The sequence below is a fragment of the Egretta garzetta genome, unplaced genomic scaffold (assembly GCF_000687185.1).
Source record: "Egretta garzetta isolate BGI_Z169 unplaced genomic scaffold, ASM68718v1 scaffold154, whole genome shotgun sequence".
Classification (NCBI taxonomy): domain Eukaryota; kingdom Metazoa; phylum Chordata; class Aves; order Pelecaniformes; family Ardeidae; genus Egretta; species Egretta garzetta.
Genome location: NW_009259600.1, coordinates 4361059 through 4375214, shown reverse-complemented (window position 1 = coordinate 4375214; position 14156 = coordinate 4361059). Strand labels below are relative to the sequence as shown.

Below are 14156 nucleotides of genomic sequence, written 5' to 3'. Positions count from 1 at the left end.
AAAAGGAACAAGCTATAATTTCAGAGTACACTTTATACTTGAAAGAATTAGGAGTATTTTGTCTTTTGGAATTTTAAGATGCTTTTACCAAAGGTGGATAAATTACAGGTTTTTTCCACTACAAAATCTGTAATCATGCCCATTCTGAAATAGTAGGTTTTGCTATAATGAGGAGCTAAAGTACATTCCAACAAATTTAACTATGCTTTAATCTATCAACAAACGAGGAAAAACTACTTCCTCTCCAAGGAAATATTTTTAAACGCATTACCTCACCTCATTCCCCGTTAAACCATACCAATCCAAACTCTTCACCCGACTACATGAAACAAAGCTGGATTGTAGGGTCCTGACTTCATGTCAGCTGGATGGGGACAAGTCTGGAATTACTCCAAAATAAATCAATTGAGGTGCTCCAGACCTACTGCAGGGAAAGCCGGATCAGAATCTGACCCTAGACTTCTAGGAATTATGCCAAAGATGATATATAAATCCTTTCACCCTGTACCTTAGAACAAAGACACTGACTATTGGCATTGTATTTCCTTACTTTAAGTAGGTCAGAAAAAAAAGCTATGTAAAAAAAAAAAAAAAAAAAAAATCAGTAAAGGTACAAGGATTACTCTTAATCTTTCTACTTTATACACCTATATCTACACAGCAGAACAGTTTCTCTGTACTTCATAAAGAAAAATATACCAGTTACATGTTAGTATTTGCATTTGCCTTAGTAAACTCATTTTCTGGAATATAAATCAGTGAGGCCGTGGTATCTGAATTTCAACTTAGATCTACTTGCTCACTTGCAGAATTAAAATAAATGAATACTTCTGTTGGTTTCTACTTTCAACAATGAAGTGTATCAGAAAGACTAATATGGGGGGGGGGCTATAAACTTGAAAAAAACCAAAGGTCTGCTCTGAAACGTGATTCTGTAGCAATAGCATTGCAGCAATTACTGTTTGTTCCTGTGCAAATGGGTTCCTTTCCAAAGTTCAAGAATACATTCCATGACATCACCCCCAATTACCAATTCACCAAATGAACCACAGAAAGAAACCAAACAACCTTTCCTAGCTGGGACACCACCATGAACAGTGAAGAATGTTATGCTGCAACAACCTTGTTCTGAAAGCAGCTGGTGCAGATTTGAACCCCAAGCAACCAGCAAACGCAACTTGGCCTTACATTTGAAATTCAGATTCATCAGTGACATACAAGCCAGCTTTCCCTCTCTGAACGCCTTAGTCCTCGCCATAAGGAAGGAAAGGGACTGCGGTAGGGAAGAACGGGTCTGCTGGCTGGCTAACACAGACCAATTTGGCACTCAGGATACTTATACATTTCTAAAATCATTATGTATTAACACACAAGTTTCTGGAAAGAAGTTGTACTATTTTCCCTGCTAATTTTGGTGTGATATACTTGTACATACTTGTATGTGACAGGCAGTATCATAGAAAGATTAATAAACTCAGAAGCATGCATCACTATTCAAAACAGTCTCTCTGAAGCAACTCCTAAATTGTGCAATTACTAGTTTTCTTAAGTTTATTCAAAATGCAATAGTTTGTTAAACTCCACTGTACCTCCATGCATGACCTGCTGAAGTAGCTGTGTTTTGGACATGCAAGGTACTAAAAGCATGAGATACAGAGCCAAAACTTTATCTTTGAGGCAACCTATGTCAGGAGTGAACTTCCAGAAGGCCTGAACAACCAACAGCCCTGTCAGCTTCTTTTGGAAGTACCAGTAAGTTTGATGAAGTTTTCTCCAACATGAGCACTCAAAGTTCATTTTAGAAAACGTGTATATACACACACCCCCACTTTATACTCATACATATTCCAGAGAAAGTAAATAGTTTAAATTTAACACAGGTAATCTCATCTGAAATCTATGAGCATGTGCAAATTACTGGCATTAGTGGGAGGTATTAATAGTTTTTTCTATTTACTAACCTGTTGACTTTTTTTGTTTAAAGAAACATATCGCATTAAGCTGCACTAAAAGCAGTTCTAGTATATTCATATTAAAATTCACCAAAATTCAAAACTGCCAACATACTCAGAAGTTATAAAACGCAAGTTACAATGGTCATTGCTGCATTAGCTCTAACATTTTACTTACTATGCCATCCATTTCCTTACCAAGATCTTGGTTTGCTACATGTAATCCCTTCAATTCCCTAGCAGCACAGCCACTTAAAAAAAAAGTACTGGCTACTATCTATCCTAGCTGGTACAGAACAAAACTATTATTTACATTTCAAAAATGTACTTTCTAACTGGTGCTTTGCCAAGAGTTCAACCTGACATTCAGTTCCCACGTTCATTTTGCAGCCTAGAAATGTCTGGCACTTCTTTTCCCCTTCTCTCTCCACACAGCAAATTCAGCTGATTTAATCTATAAATATAAACAACCATAACATTAATAATCTTAATGTAAAGTTATAGCTGTACTATGTAGTGTAAATAGTCTGGGGTTTGCAATTTTCTAGTGATTACAGAACATGTGAAGATGGCCCATGGAAGAACTTCAGAAGAAAAAGTTGGTTTGGTTTGTCTGAAGGAAGGAAGGAAAGAAGTTAAATATACATTGACTACCATTCAGCTGGGCATACGTGACAGTGCCTGCCCACCAAAGAGCCAGAAAACAGCTCTTCACTGCTATCACTGCCTTGCTAAAATGTGGAACAACAGTGAAATTATGACTTTGTAAAGCAACTGTTTACCTATATACTACATGCTATTTATATTTCCTGTCCCAACTGTTCCTCCTTATCATCAAGCAATAATGAAATTAAAAAGATGGGAAGATGTCTTTAATATGCACACACATATCTACACACACACAAATGTATAACCAGCTTTCTACACCAATGCAGCACAACAGGTACGTAGTCTGCTGCTTCCTGACTTGTTAAGTAACATCATGATCCCCCAAGCAAGTGAATCAAAAGCAACAAAGTAGGAAATGCAGAACTACAGTTTTAAATGAGTAGAAGCAGCAACATCAGCTTCCTCCGAGACAAAAACTCTTCCCCTCTACATGGGGAACACTACTGAACTGTCAACTTTTGAACTACTTCACAGGCAAAGTGGGAATAACAACAAAAGTGGGATATGTATGGATGTTAAGTGTCAAAGAAATGTGTAAGAGGCAACTCAGTAAAGTGAAGTTGTATTGCAGGACAGAACTCATATGGAGGTGAGCACCAAAACATGATGACCCATGCAGGAAAGAAAAGCACCTGCTTTTGGTTAAAATAAATAATACAGATTTTGTTAACACTGGCATTTGGCATAGGTTTATAAGTTTGCGTGTACATGACTAAAGAGAAATGTCCATATTTGGGGGTCAAGCAGTTTTACTGGCTGTTGGTGTACGTAATTTGGTTTGTTTGTTTTTTTTTCCTTTATCTAGAACAGAACTTGCCAGTGGCAAGTTACAGTCAAATACTAGAACCAATTTAAGAGAATGTTATGGAAGCAAAAATTAAAAAAGAATGAGGGAGAGAGACAAGGAGATAAGTGGGTTAAAATGACTGTTACTTATGCCCTATTTGATAACAATAAAATATTCTCAACAATATATGAGTTTCCACAACTCTGAAATAGTGAAATGCTTCAGCCAGGACATACTCCCACGACAGTTTGCAGCTTCTACACCAACAAATCTCTACTCCTAATACACTCCAGCTCCAAGGAAAGTCTCACACCCTGGTATCTAGCTCTTGTTTTCAGAAACAGTAGCCCACATGCACAAGCTCTAACACTTCCATCTTCAGCAAATGAAAATAATTTTTTTCCATCAACAGTGATAGTATTGAGAAACATTTATGAACATTCATTGATTAAATGTTCAATTTTGAGATCCTGAATTCTCATCATGTTATTTCTCAACCAACTCATTTTTGAAAATGGACCTGGTTTGCTTCTTCACTCTCTATGTTAAACCGAAATTGCAAATTGACATGGCATTACAATAGACAGGCAACAGATCTTGAATATTCTCTACTTACACAAAATGACTCTTGGGGTTGGGAGGGGGGAAACCACATTGGCTATAATTTGGAAAGGTCAGTCCAGTAGGTCAGCTGATAACAACTCAATATACTATCTAGTGGGATGAGACTGATCAGTCAAGGACACATTTAGATGCATTTAGACAACACAGCTAAGCAGAGCTGAGCCTTCTCTGTATGCCATCTCTGGCCCTCACCCTATCACCCAGCAAAGTAAAACAACACACTAATCCAGAACAAACAAAGAAATCAAGCAAACTCATCACCTTTTGGGGGCTGGTTCTGTTTTCTGTGAGATTAGGGAGTTGTCCAATTCACCTCACATTAAGACAAATGCCAGCATGTGGGAAGAAGTAGGCTAAAGCTGGAAGCAAGATGGAAGGCACTGAGTGAGCTCCATCAGCCAAGGAAACTGAAGGAAAGACAAGAATCAAGGCCAAATGCTCACAAGCCTGATAGGAGTTGCCAAGATATGATTTTGTTACTTTTTGTCAAAATTGTATTTCACAGAACATTGACAGAGAAAGGGATCTAGCCTGGAAGGGTGAAGAGATTACGAAAAGAAAAGGAATCAACTTCAGTAGCCAAATATCAAAGCACAATTATAGCTAAACTGGAGCTCTCAGTAGAAAGAAGGAAGCTAATTAGGAAGTCAGTGCCCACATTTTCAGTGTTTAAAAAAAAAAAAAAAACACTTAGAAATAATAACAAAAAAATAGGGTAAGAAAAAGGGAATAAACAAAAATGAACGGAGGAAAGTAAAATAGATTAATTTGAAAGTGTCTGCCCAAAAGCCAGTCTTAAAAAAAAAGCACAAATCAGTGCTTTACGTGGAATGTTTCTGACTTCTGCTGAAATACAAGTTGATCCAGAAAACAGCAAGTCCCATATAGACATCTGTTTTAGAACAAACCCATGAAATAACTGTGTTCTAGTATCTGCTTTGAAAAAGAATTTTTCAAAGCATAGAAGAACACGATAATATATTAAACTACTAAGACTGAAATATTATGACAGACTCAAGAAAGTCACTGCTACACAGAATTCCCCAAAAGATTCATACATGTGGAAAACTATTCCAACGTGTCCAAGATTACGATTATATCTTTCCAAAATGCAACATCCTGACAGGGTTCCACCAAAAGAAGTGAGAGATTTCTCTGCTAGTCAGGTGTTCCAAGGCAAACAAATGAAATTCTTCAGGTACGTGTGCTACCTTCATCTGATTAAACAATGTATTTAGAATTACCTGGACAGCTATGAAAGCTTAAAGGACCATTACCCACTACCCCCAAAAAACCACCTCTCTCCTTCACATCCACCGGGTAGCTTTAATCTCTTCTCACCTAACCTATTTGTCCATTTCCCTGCCCCAGCCTTCCTCCATGTGCCACTCCTACCTGCATCATCCTTTTGTCTTGCTGCTTGAGGAAGACAGATCTCCAACTGATGTTCTGCATAGAACCAACTAATTTAAAAAGGCATGGTCCAAACACATTCCTTGCACTAAGCTAACGGTCTCTACAGCTGCAGGATCATTTAACAGCCTATAGAAAGGCCATACATTAAGTGAGGTAAAGACCTAATGCCACACAGGCATTTGGGGGGGGGGAGGGGGGCGGAAAAGTCAGCCTCCAAATCTTCAAAACCTGGGACATTGATTTGGGAGTTAAAATGAAGTTCATGTGCACTTACACAGAATTAAATTAGTTAAAAGAATTAAAACATTAATGTATATAACCTACATTTCTACATGGGTAAATATATTTCTGTACTTCTTGAATTTAAAGGACAATTAAACTGGGGGTTTTGAGGGCAACAGGTTGTTTAAAACTTAAAAAGTATTATTTCCTCTTTGTCAAGGCCATGTTTCCACACACAACTAACACCTTAAAAAGGCAAAGACAATGAGCCAGTCTAAGCCAATATAGTCAAACAGTAATAAAAAAACAAATAATCTTTAATTCTTAATATTTACATTTTAGAAGAGCAAAAAAAGCAGTTTAGACTAGATCACAAGAAGCCTAGTCTATATGGCCAAGACAAAGCAACTGTATAAGTATACTAAGAGACACAAAGTACCACAGATCATGGCAAGACAACTAGCAACTACAGAACCTGAGGTCTTGAACCTCAACAAAACCCCAACAGTTGACAGGCATTACTATTTCTAGAAGAAAGTTGTTTTTAAACAGCAGTCCTCCACCAGTATAACAGCTATAAGATAATACGTCCACGTCAAATTAGCTTTACAGCTACCAGATGGTAGATAAAAAAAAAAAAATCTATTATTCTGGAAGCTTAGATTCTGCTTTCTTGCCATGTAAACTTTTTCCTGAACCCTTGGATAAGAGTAACACGCAAATTTAGCGCAGTCTCAGAAAACACTACAGGGGTGTGCTTTTATAAAGGAGAAGGGAAAATTTAAAAAGTGGTGCTTGCACTATGCACATAATTAGATGTTGCACAAGAGAACTACTGTCACAGACAAGTTAACTATGAAAAGCGGAGAAGTTGGTATTAAATGTGGGTTAGACACAGATTTTCTGAACCTGGACAGCCAGAACAACTTGTGAAAAAGACTTAACTGGTCTAGTGGGATTTACCATGCTCCTAATCTGAGACCACACCTTGGCTGATGATCACAGAGCATTGCTTCTATTAACAATTCACACAAGACAACTGTTCTCATTAATTTCAGTTAGCACCTGGAGCACATTACCATGCTCCTGAAGTACATTTTCCCTTTCGTTTCAGCCAAAAGGGATCCAGCTCAGTAGTTCTGAGAGCACCCCACAATGGAGGTCAAAGCACAGTAAGTCAGGACAGCCAGGAGATTTCTTCAAAAGCATAAACTTGTTCCGAACTACACCACAAAGAGGTACACAGAGAAGGTCTTGTTCAGAAGACAAGAGGCAAGCTGAGAAAAGGCAACATTTACTTACCAGGTACTGGTATTTCTCCAGCTGCTACAGGCACTGAAGGGAAAACTGTTCACTGTACACAGCTGCTAGCAGCTTCCTTATCTTGCAACACCTACACCAACACAGAGCCATACCCTTGCCTTGCATTCTCTTCATTACACTTGAAATTTGCAAAGTGCATCCATTTGAACACAAAAAGCCTATTGAAAATCATTGGTGTTATACAATATTAAAATAGTTTGTAATAATGACTAGGCTGATTTTGACAACATTCATCTTTAAATGAACTGCATTCAGAATCTGAGCTCCTTAGTAAGAATACAGCCCCAAATACATTTTTGACTGCTTTTCTGTTCCTAAACCTACCACAGTAAACAAGCCTGATACAGTGTACTTGGCTTCTCTTTTTAAACATGCATAATGTTGACATTTGTATGACTAAATATTTCAAGGAATTAAACTATCAAGTTTTAAATCTTTCTAATAGGCATTTAATTTTCAGCCAGTGGGAAAGAGAGTTTAAAGGACAAGCTGGCAGAAAGAAAGGAAAGCATATCTTGTTTACATCTTTCATGCACATGTGTACTGTCATGATAAAAAAACTGGGAAAATGTTACAACAACCAGAAACTTCAGTTGCAGCATGCACTCATGCATTCCTTGTCTTGCTCAGTCGTCCACTGTTTGGCCACTCAGAAAAGCATCCTCCTAGTCAGATCCTTCTCACATAAACAGTCACGTATTCTCAAGATACCAAGACAATTTATCATGCCTTGTCCCTGTGGGTGTTCTCATGAGCTAGGTACAGCACTGCTGATGAAGATGTCACCCTGTACTGCATGGCACAGAAAGCAAGAGTACTTACTACCCAAGGTCTTGCTCTTTAGCAGAAACACCCAAAAGCAAGGCTCACTCACCCAGACTAAGCACTAGGATTAGGCCAGGATGGACCCTCTATCTTTGCCTATAGGCAGCACACCAACATTGGAAGCTCTCCTTGGGCCCAGGGCAAGCACAGTAGTCATCAAGTGGGGCCACTCATACCTTTCATAGTAATCAGTTTTAGACATTTGAAATCACCATTACTTAGACCTGAAAAGAGCCTCAAAAAATAAATATGCTGACCAATTCACACGAAAACTGTCAAAAATTACTAACATGGTAACAGGCACTTAGGTACACAAGCCAGCTATTCAGGTTGAGGCAACACCATGGCAGTGGAAGGACTTCTACAGAGTATTAAGAAATGTGCCCACAGGCACCTTTGAACAAATTCACAGCAATGGCAATTTCTTCTTTTGCAGGCAGAATTACTGCAGTCTGAAGTGTCAGATACCTTGCTTTTAAAGGCTTTTCATATGGAAGCGCTTAGTGGAAAAAAATAGGCAAGTTGCACAGTCACTGTTGCTTGCCCAGCCAGAACCTATGAATATTAATCCAGCTTTAAGCAAAGCAGTTCAGTATCTCCTCTTCAGCCACTCATTTGAAAACACTGGAAATACAAAAAGTGACAGAACCAGACGCTGCAAGGCCTTTTCGGGCAGCTGTTGCAGCCTGCCTTTACTCTACTGCTTCCTCTGTTGAAAGAGTAAGTTTACCAAATGTTTTTGCAAGAGATTTGTGGGACATTGTATTTCTCCCTTAGAAAGACAGTATCCTTGAAAGAGAATCTCCTACCCAAAATGTTTCTTTTCACATCAAACAATTCACAGAAAACATAAGAACTCTTCAGACTGGAGCTCTTGACAGAAAATGGCATAAAACCCAACCAAAGGTTCCTTTCTGAACCTTTGGAAGAGATTAAACTCTATTTAAAGTCCAATTTACACAAAAGAATTTGTTTTAATTAAACATAATATGGAAAACTGTTCTTGTTATTTATATATACTTATTTGTATACATGCACATACAGAAACATAAAATCTGCTTTGTTATATTAAGCTATTAAAACACAAATAAAAGCCGTATTAACTGGATGCTTAATGATGAATTTCATGTTCATCATTAAGCAGAGATTATGGTTCAATACTAGCTGACAACACAGCTTGCTTCCTTGTAGGGCAGCTCTCAATAAAAACCTCAACTTAAATTTTGCATACAAGTGTTAAAACTCAGTATCGGATTTACTGAACTAAAAGATACTGCTATGAAAATGAGCAAGTGCCAAATGAAAACATGTCAAAATAAAAACCTTGAGCTCCTATATGAACAAATGAAAAGCAGAAAGGTGGGCCACTAAAGACTGTTTGATAATCCTCTGACTGGAGTCTTACCATATTTTTGCTGTCACTGAACAGCATACATATATACTCAAACAGATAAAACAGCACCACTCATCCATACAGTCACATCCAATTGAACTACCACAACCTAGGTGAGAAGGAGAAAAACAGCAGAGCGCTGCTTCAGACCTGGAGCTAGCTTTACCACCTAAGCAAACACTTTGTATCTATAGCCACATCAAACACAAGCCTTCTGTCTTCACTTTCAAAGTCCTTCATAACTTTTCTGCACACCCTATCTACCATCTCGATCAGTTCCCAGTCAAGACCAATTTCTGCTTTTAGCATTCTTTGATGACAGTCTCTACTGACTGTCAAATAAGAACGTGTCTGCTATTCTGACAGTCATGCTTGTGGGCTGTTCTCCACTGCTTCCACGAAGTTGTTATATTCCTTCAAAACCTTCTTTGTAATGCCTCATAAAAGGAACAGCGCTTAATTGTCTGTATGTTGATCCAAACAACTACTTGCTTTCCCTGTGACCCTGTAAGTGCTTGTATCTAACAGTCTTCCCTGATTCCACAATTAGTTATCCTTGGGGTAGAGAGAGTTTTCATCTTCATATACATAAGCGTAGTCCTGACGCACTGTGTCCTGATTAAAGGCAAGGACTCAGAAGTGAAGCAGTAATAGAGATAATACATTTCTCCTTGAATCTCATTTGCGTCAGTTCCAAGAATAAAAACCACACAATTCAAGGCTGGGCATAAAGAAGGTTAGTCTTTCAGTTAGTTACAAGTCAGGAAGGTGAAGGAAACAGACACAGGCTTGTCCTTCCCAATTCGCACAGACTGAATATAAAGCCTCTGGTTTGGGCACAGAGGTATTGTGGCACAGAGGAGAGGAAAGAAATGAGACAATAATTTCAAATAGCTTTAAAAAAAAAAGTTTGGGTAGAAAAGAAAAAAATTAAGAAGGGTCCAAGAGGACAAAAAGAAAAAAAAAAAAAACAAAACTCTAGGAGGAGAAACAGCATCAACAGAAGTTTAGGAAGGGGATTTCAATTCTAGATGAAAGTCCTGAAATTTCATGTATAGAGATAAGTAACAAGAAGAATGTAGGACTGGAACTTTAACCACCCTCTAAAACAATATGTAACGTTCATGAAGAAGAGTCTCACAGGAGTCAATTACCATAACTTAAATACAAATTTCAGAACCACATTTAAGTGTGTAAGAAGACATTTCAAACTGTACTTACCAACATATTTCATTAATTTGATAACATTATAAATGGTCATACTTAAAACTCAGTGCTGCAGAAAATTACATTCAGGAGCAAAAAAAAAAAAAAAGGCAGAGTTACATCAAGCTGACAGGCAACAAAAAGCAATGCAATATGCCCCAAACCACATTTCTATTTCATTTACTGGCATTAACCAAAATCTTAACCAAAAGAGCACATACAAAGCATGTTCAATAGAATACAACTTTCCTCATTGCAAAGTTCTGTTCCTGATGCACTTAAGTTTCATTTTCTTATAAAGTAGCTGTATTTATTTAACATCGAAATGTCCCCTTTCCAAAGAATGCACAGTTGAGGTCAGAAGCTTTATTTTTTGCTCAGCTGAAGTTATGTATGTGCTTATTATAGGTTTCACCTGAGGAAGGAAATGCAAGATCAAGCCAATAAATTTTTGGGAACTAAACTAAATTTTCTTGCTAATATGGTCCTTGCCGATACAAATTTCTTGGCAGAACAGTTCCAGTGGGAGCTAAATCCACTGAAAGTTCATTTTACTACCATCTTCTACGGAAATATTCTATTTCATTCAGGTTTTTTATTCACTGATTACAAAGATTTTTATGACAATTGGTTTTAGCCAAGTACACTGTCACACTGGAAGTTAGAACAGAAGAATTTGTCATAACATTTTCTTTTTCTAAAAATACTTTCAAATTTTGATTCAAGAAATAAAACTCAAGCTGTCAACTTTTTAAACGATATCCTCAGAAAACAGCACAAAAGTGTTTTCATTTACATTCTTGTTAGTCGAAGATAATCCTTCCATGGCACAGACCCAAGTTCTACCCTCTTGAGTGTACATACCACTGAATAATTTGTTCAAATGTCACTTGCAATTTTAAAAAATCCTTTCTTGCCTCTGAATCTTAAACATCTGTAACAAATACTTGTTTTGAGAGTGCTTTACATTCATGACACTTGACCTTTTGCTGTATGCACCACAAAATTTAAGTTTCAAATACCATGCAAGCAGGAAATCTGATCATTCCAGCAGTAGCCATCTGCATGGTCCAATATCAAATATTAGTTCTGCGTTGCACAGTCATGGGCTACAAATCTTTTTCTGCAACTTCTATAATTAGTTGTAATTTGCTGCTCTAAAATACATTTCTCATGGAACATCTGGCTTCGAAATCTTACCTTAACATTGGAAAAGTAATTAGCATTTGGCTGTTGGTATGCATACACGTGTGTATATGCACATGCACGAATGCACATAGATTAAGTGTAGCTACAGAATGCGAGCATATGCTTTATAGGTGGCATACCTAGGACTAGAGATTTCTACTCCAGCAACAAAAGCCTTTTATCCCTGGAACTGTAGAAGAATATTACAAGAAACATCAAACATAACGGGAAATTGTTTTCCAATGTTCTTGCTGGCTCACGTCTAATTACTGATATTAGATGTTAACAGCTCATCAAGCACCCTACCAAACACTTGAGAGAGCTTTACACAAATTGAAATTTTCTTTTGCATGATCCTTAATATAACTGGAGGAATCTATGTTGAAATAGGAACAACACTTCAAAAGAAAAAAAAAAAAAAAAGGAAAAAAACCAACAAAAACCAAGAAACCCCCCACAAAATCCCTCTAGAGTTAAAGCACCATGCTGACTAAAAAAAACCCACATTCAACATTAACATACCCAAGTACTTTTTGTCAACTGAGTTAGACATGCAAAAAAATCAAGCCACTGCATATTTAAGTTTCATTGTGTCAGAAGGAAATCTTTTGTGAGCCTGTGAAATGATGTAACGAACAAATTACTGTGAGCAACTAAACAAAAAGTCCTTTGAGGCCCTTCATGTAAGAAGTCTTCCAAGTACACTTAAGCAAGTACTATAACTTCTAGAGGGAAAAGAGTTACACTCCAGGATCTTTCAAGTACTCCTTCAATATTAACCACACATCTTTTGAAAAATGCCCAATGCCCGTTGTGCCACACACAGCTGTCTCAAGCAACCACCAACTTGGGAGGCAGAAGCTGAAAGCATGTAGGATGCTATATCGCTCTTGAAATCCATTCATTCTCTAGTTGTAGGAAGATTCTGGCAGAGCACTATTAACACGCTTTTACATCCACAAGAACACCACTACACCCAATTAAAAATATGCATAAAGGGAAGATGCTAACCATGATGGGAATAACAATATTAGCCTCTCAGAAAATAACAAGGATCGCAACTTCACATACCTGATTCTTCAGATGGCTTAAGAGGAAGTGACCTATAGAAGCTATTATTTTCATCAACCTCTCAATGTTACAAAAAGGATTCATCGTATTTCTTACCTGAGCTCCGTCCTTTAATTTCAAGATGCATTCCATCGTATTGATAGTGATGACAACTGGTTCTGATCCCAATTTTGTCCATGGCACGTGAATCCGAAGTTCATGAATATGCCCACTTAAAAAAGTAAATGGTAGTTTCAGCTCCTAACAACAACAAAAGGAGTGGTGAAGTAACTACTGAAACATATCAAAATTCAGGACACATCTGTGATTTAAAATAATAACGTTCTACAACAAAACATAAATCAGAAGTTATTCTCCCTCCTCAAATCAGCAGCATGCCGTGGGGTTTGGCAACTGGCTTTATAATCTTGTACACACTTACATTACAATCAGTGTGTTCAAGAGAGATATCCAGATTACCACCTCCTTGATAATAAAAGACCATATAAAACCAACTCTCTTGCATGAAGCTATGGCAAAATGTGTCAGCACTCAAGGGACAACTAGAAATGAACCACGTGAAGGTAAATACATAAACTGATATGCAATCTGCATTATTCTGAAGAACACAAATTTGGAATTAAACACTGACAAGGCCACAGTAAGGCAATTTCTTCCAAAATATTTTAGTACTTTGATCTGTAAGAGCTCAGTGCTCTTAAGATTGGCCACAAGCAAAAGTGAAGTCTATACAAAAGCTATTATGTGCTTGGAACAGAAAGAGTTGTAGTAAAAAATACTGAAGGTTTTGGGGTTGGTTTTTTTTGTTAACTACATGTTTAATTGGTCTTTTTATTTTATTTAAGTACAGTTTGTACTTTTTTTTTTCCTAGTGTTAAAATAATGTTACAGGTTAAGGAAATAAGCCAAACAGAAAATTAGAGTTCAACACAAAAACACTAATTCAATCAAAAAAATCATTCCATAAGACAAAGATTTACTTGGTGGACTTTGACTTAAAAATGGCACTCCAAATTAGGAAATGCCAGAAGTAGAGTTACAACTGATATTCTGATTTGACTCTTGGCTTTGATGTCCTACGATGCCCTTTCTAAAAACATGAAATCACATTATTTCTTCTGCAGAATCCCTATGTAACTCAGTCATCAGGATGAAGGCACTCACTAGAGAAGCAGTTAGTCTGGGGTTTTTGTTCTTTTTATCCACAGCATTCAAGGTGTTGCCCCCATTCACATCAAACTGCTCAGTAAATACAAAGTTATTAAATTCTTTACTGGCAAAAACCAGACTTCTCACCAAGGCTTAACTTGGATGTCACACTGCTTTAAAAACTGGTGCAAGTTAGTCCAGAACTCCTAATAAATGCCTGGCGCTCCATCCAGTCAATGCATAGAGCAGATGTCTGCAGGACAGCCCCAATGAGCCAGCCACTACATGTGGCTAGGAAGCCGGGAACACCAGAAGACGAGGTGATGACCAC

The 14156-nt window shown here is 37.5% G+C and overlaps 1 protein-coding gene across 1 annotated transcript in view; it reads right to left on the bottom strand.

Annotated features, from left to right (window-relative positions):
• The window catches only part of VPS13B (vacuolar protein sorting 13 homolog B), a 482902-nt gene that overhangs the window by 462330 nt on the left and 6416 nt on the right, over positions 1 to 14156 (bottom strand). The window contains exon 2 of the mRNA XM_035893844.1: positions 12773 to 12916. Within this exon, the coding sequence (XP_035749737.1) occupies positions 12773 to 12916 (144 nt within the window). The remainder of the gene's footprint in view (positions 1 to 12772; positions 12917 to 14156) is intronic.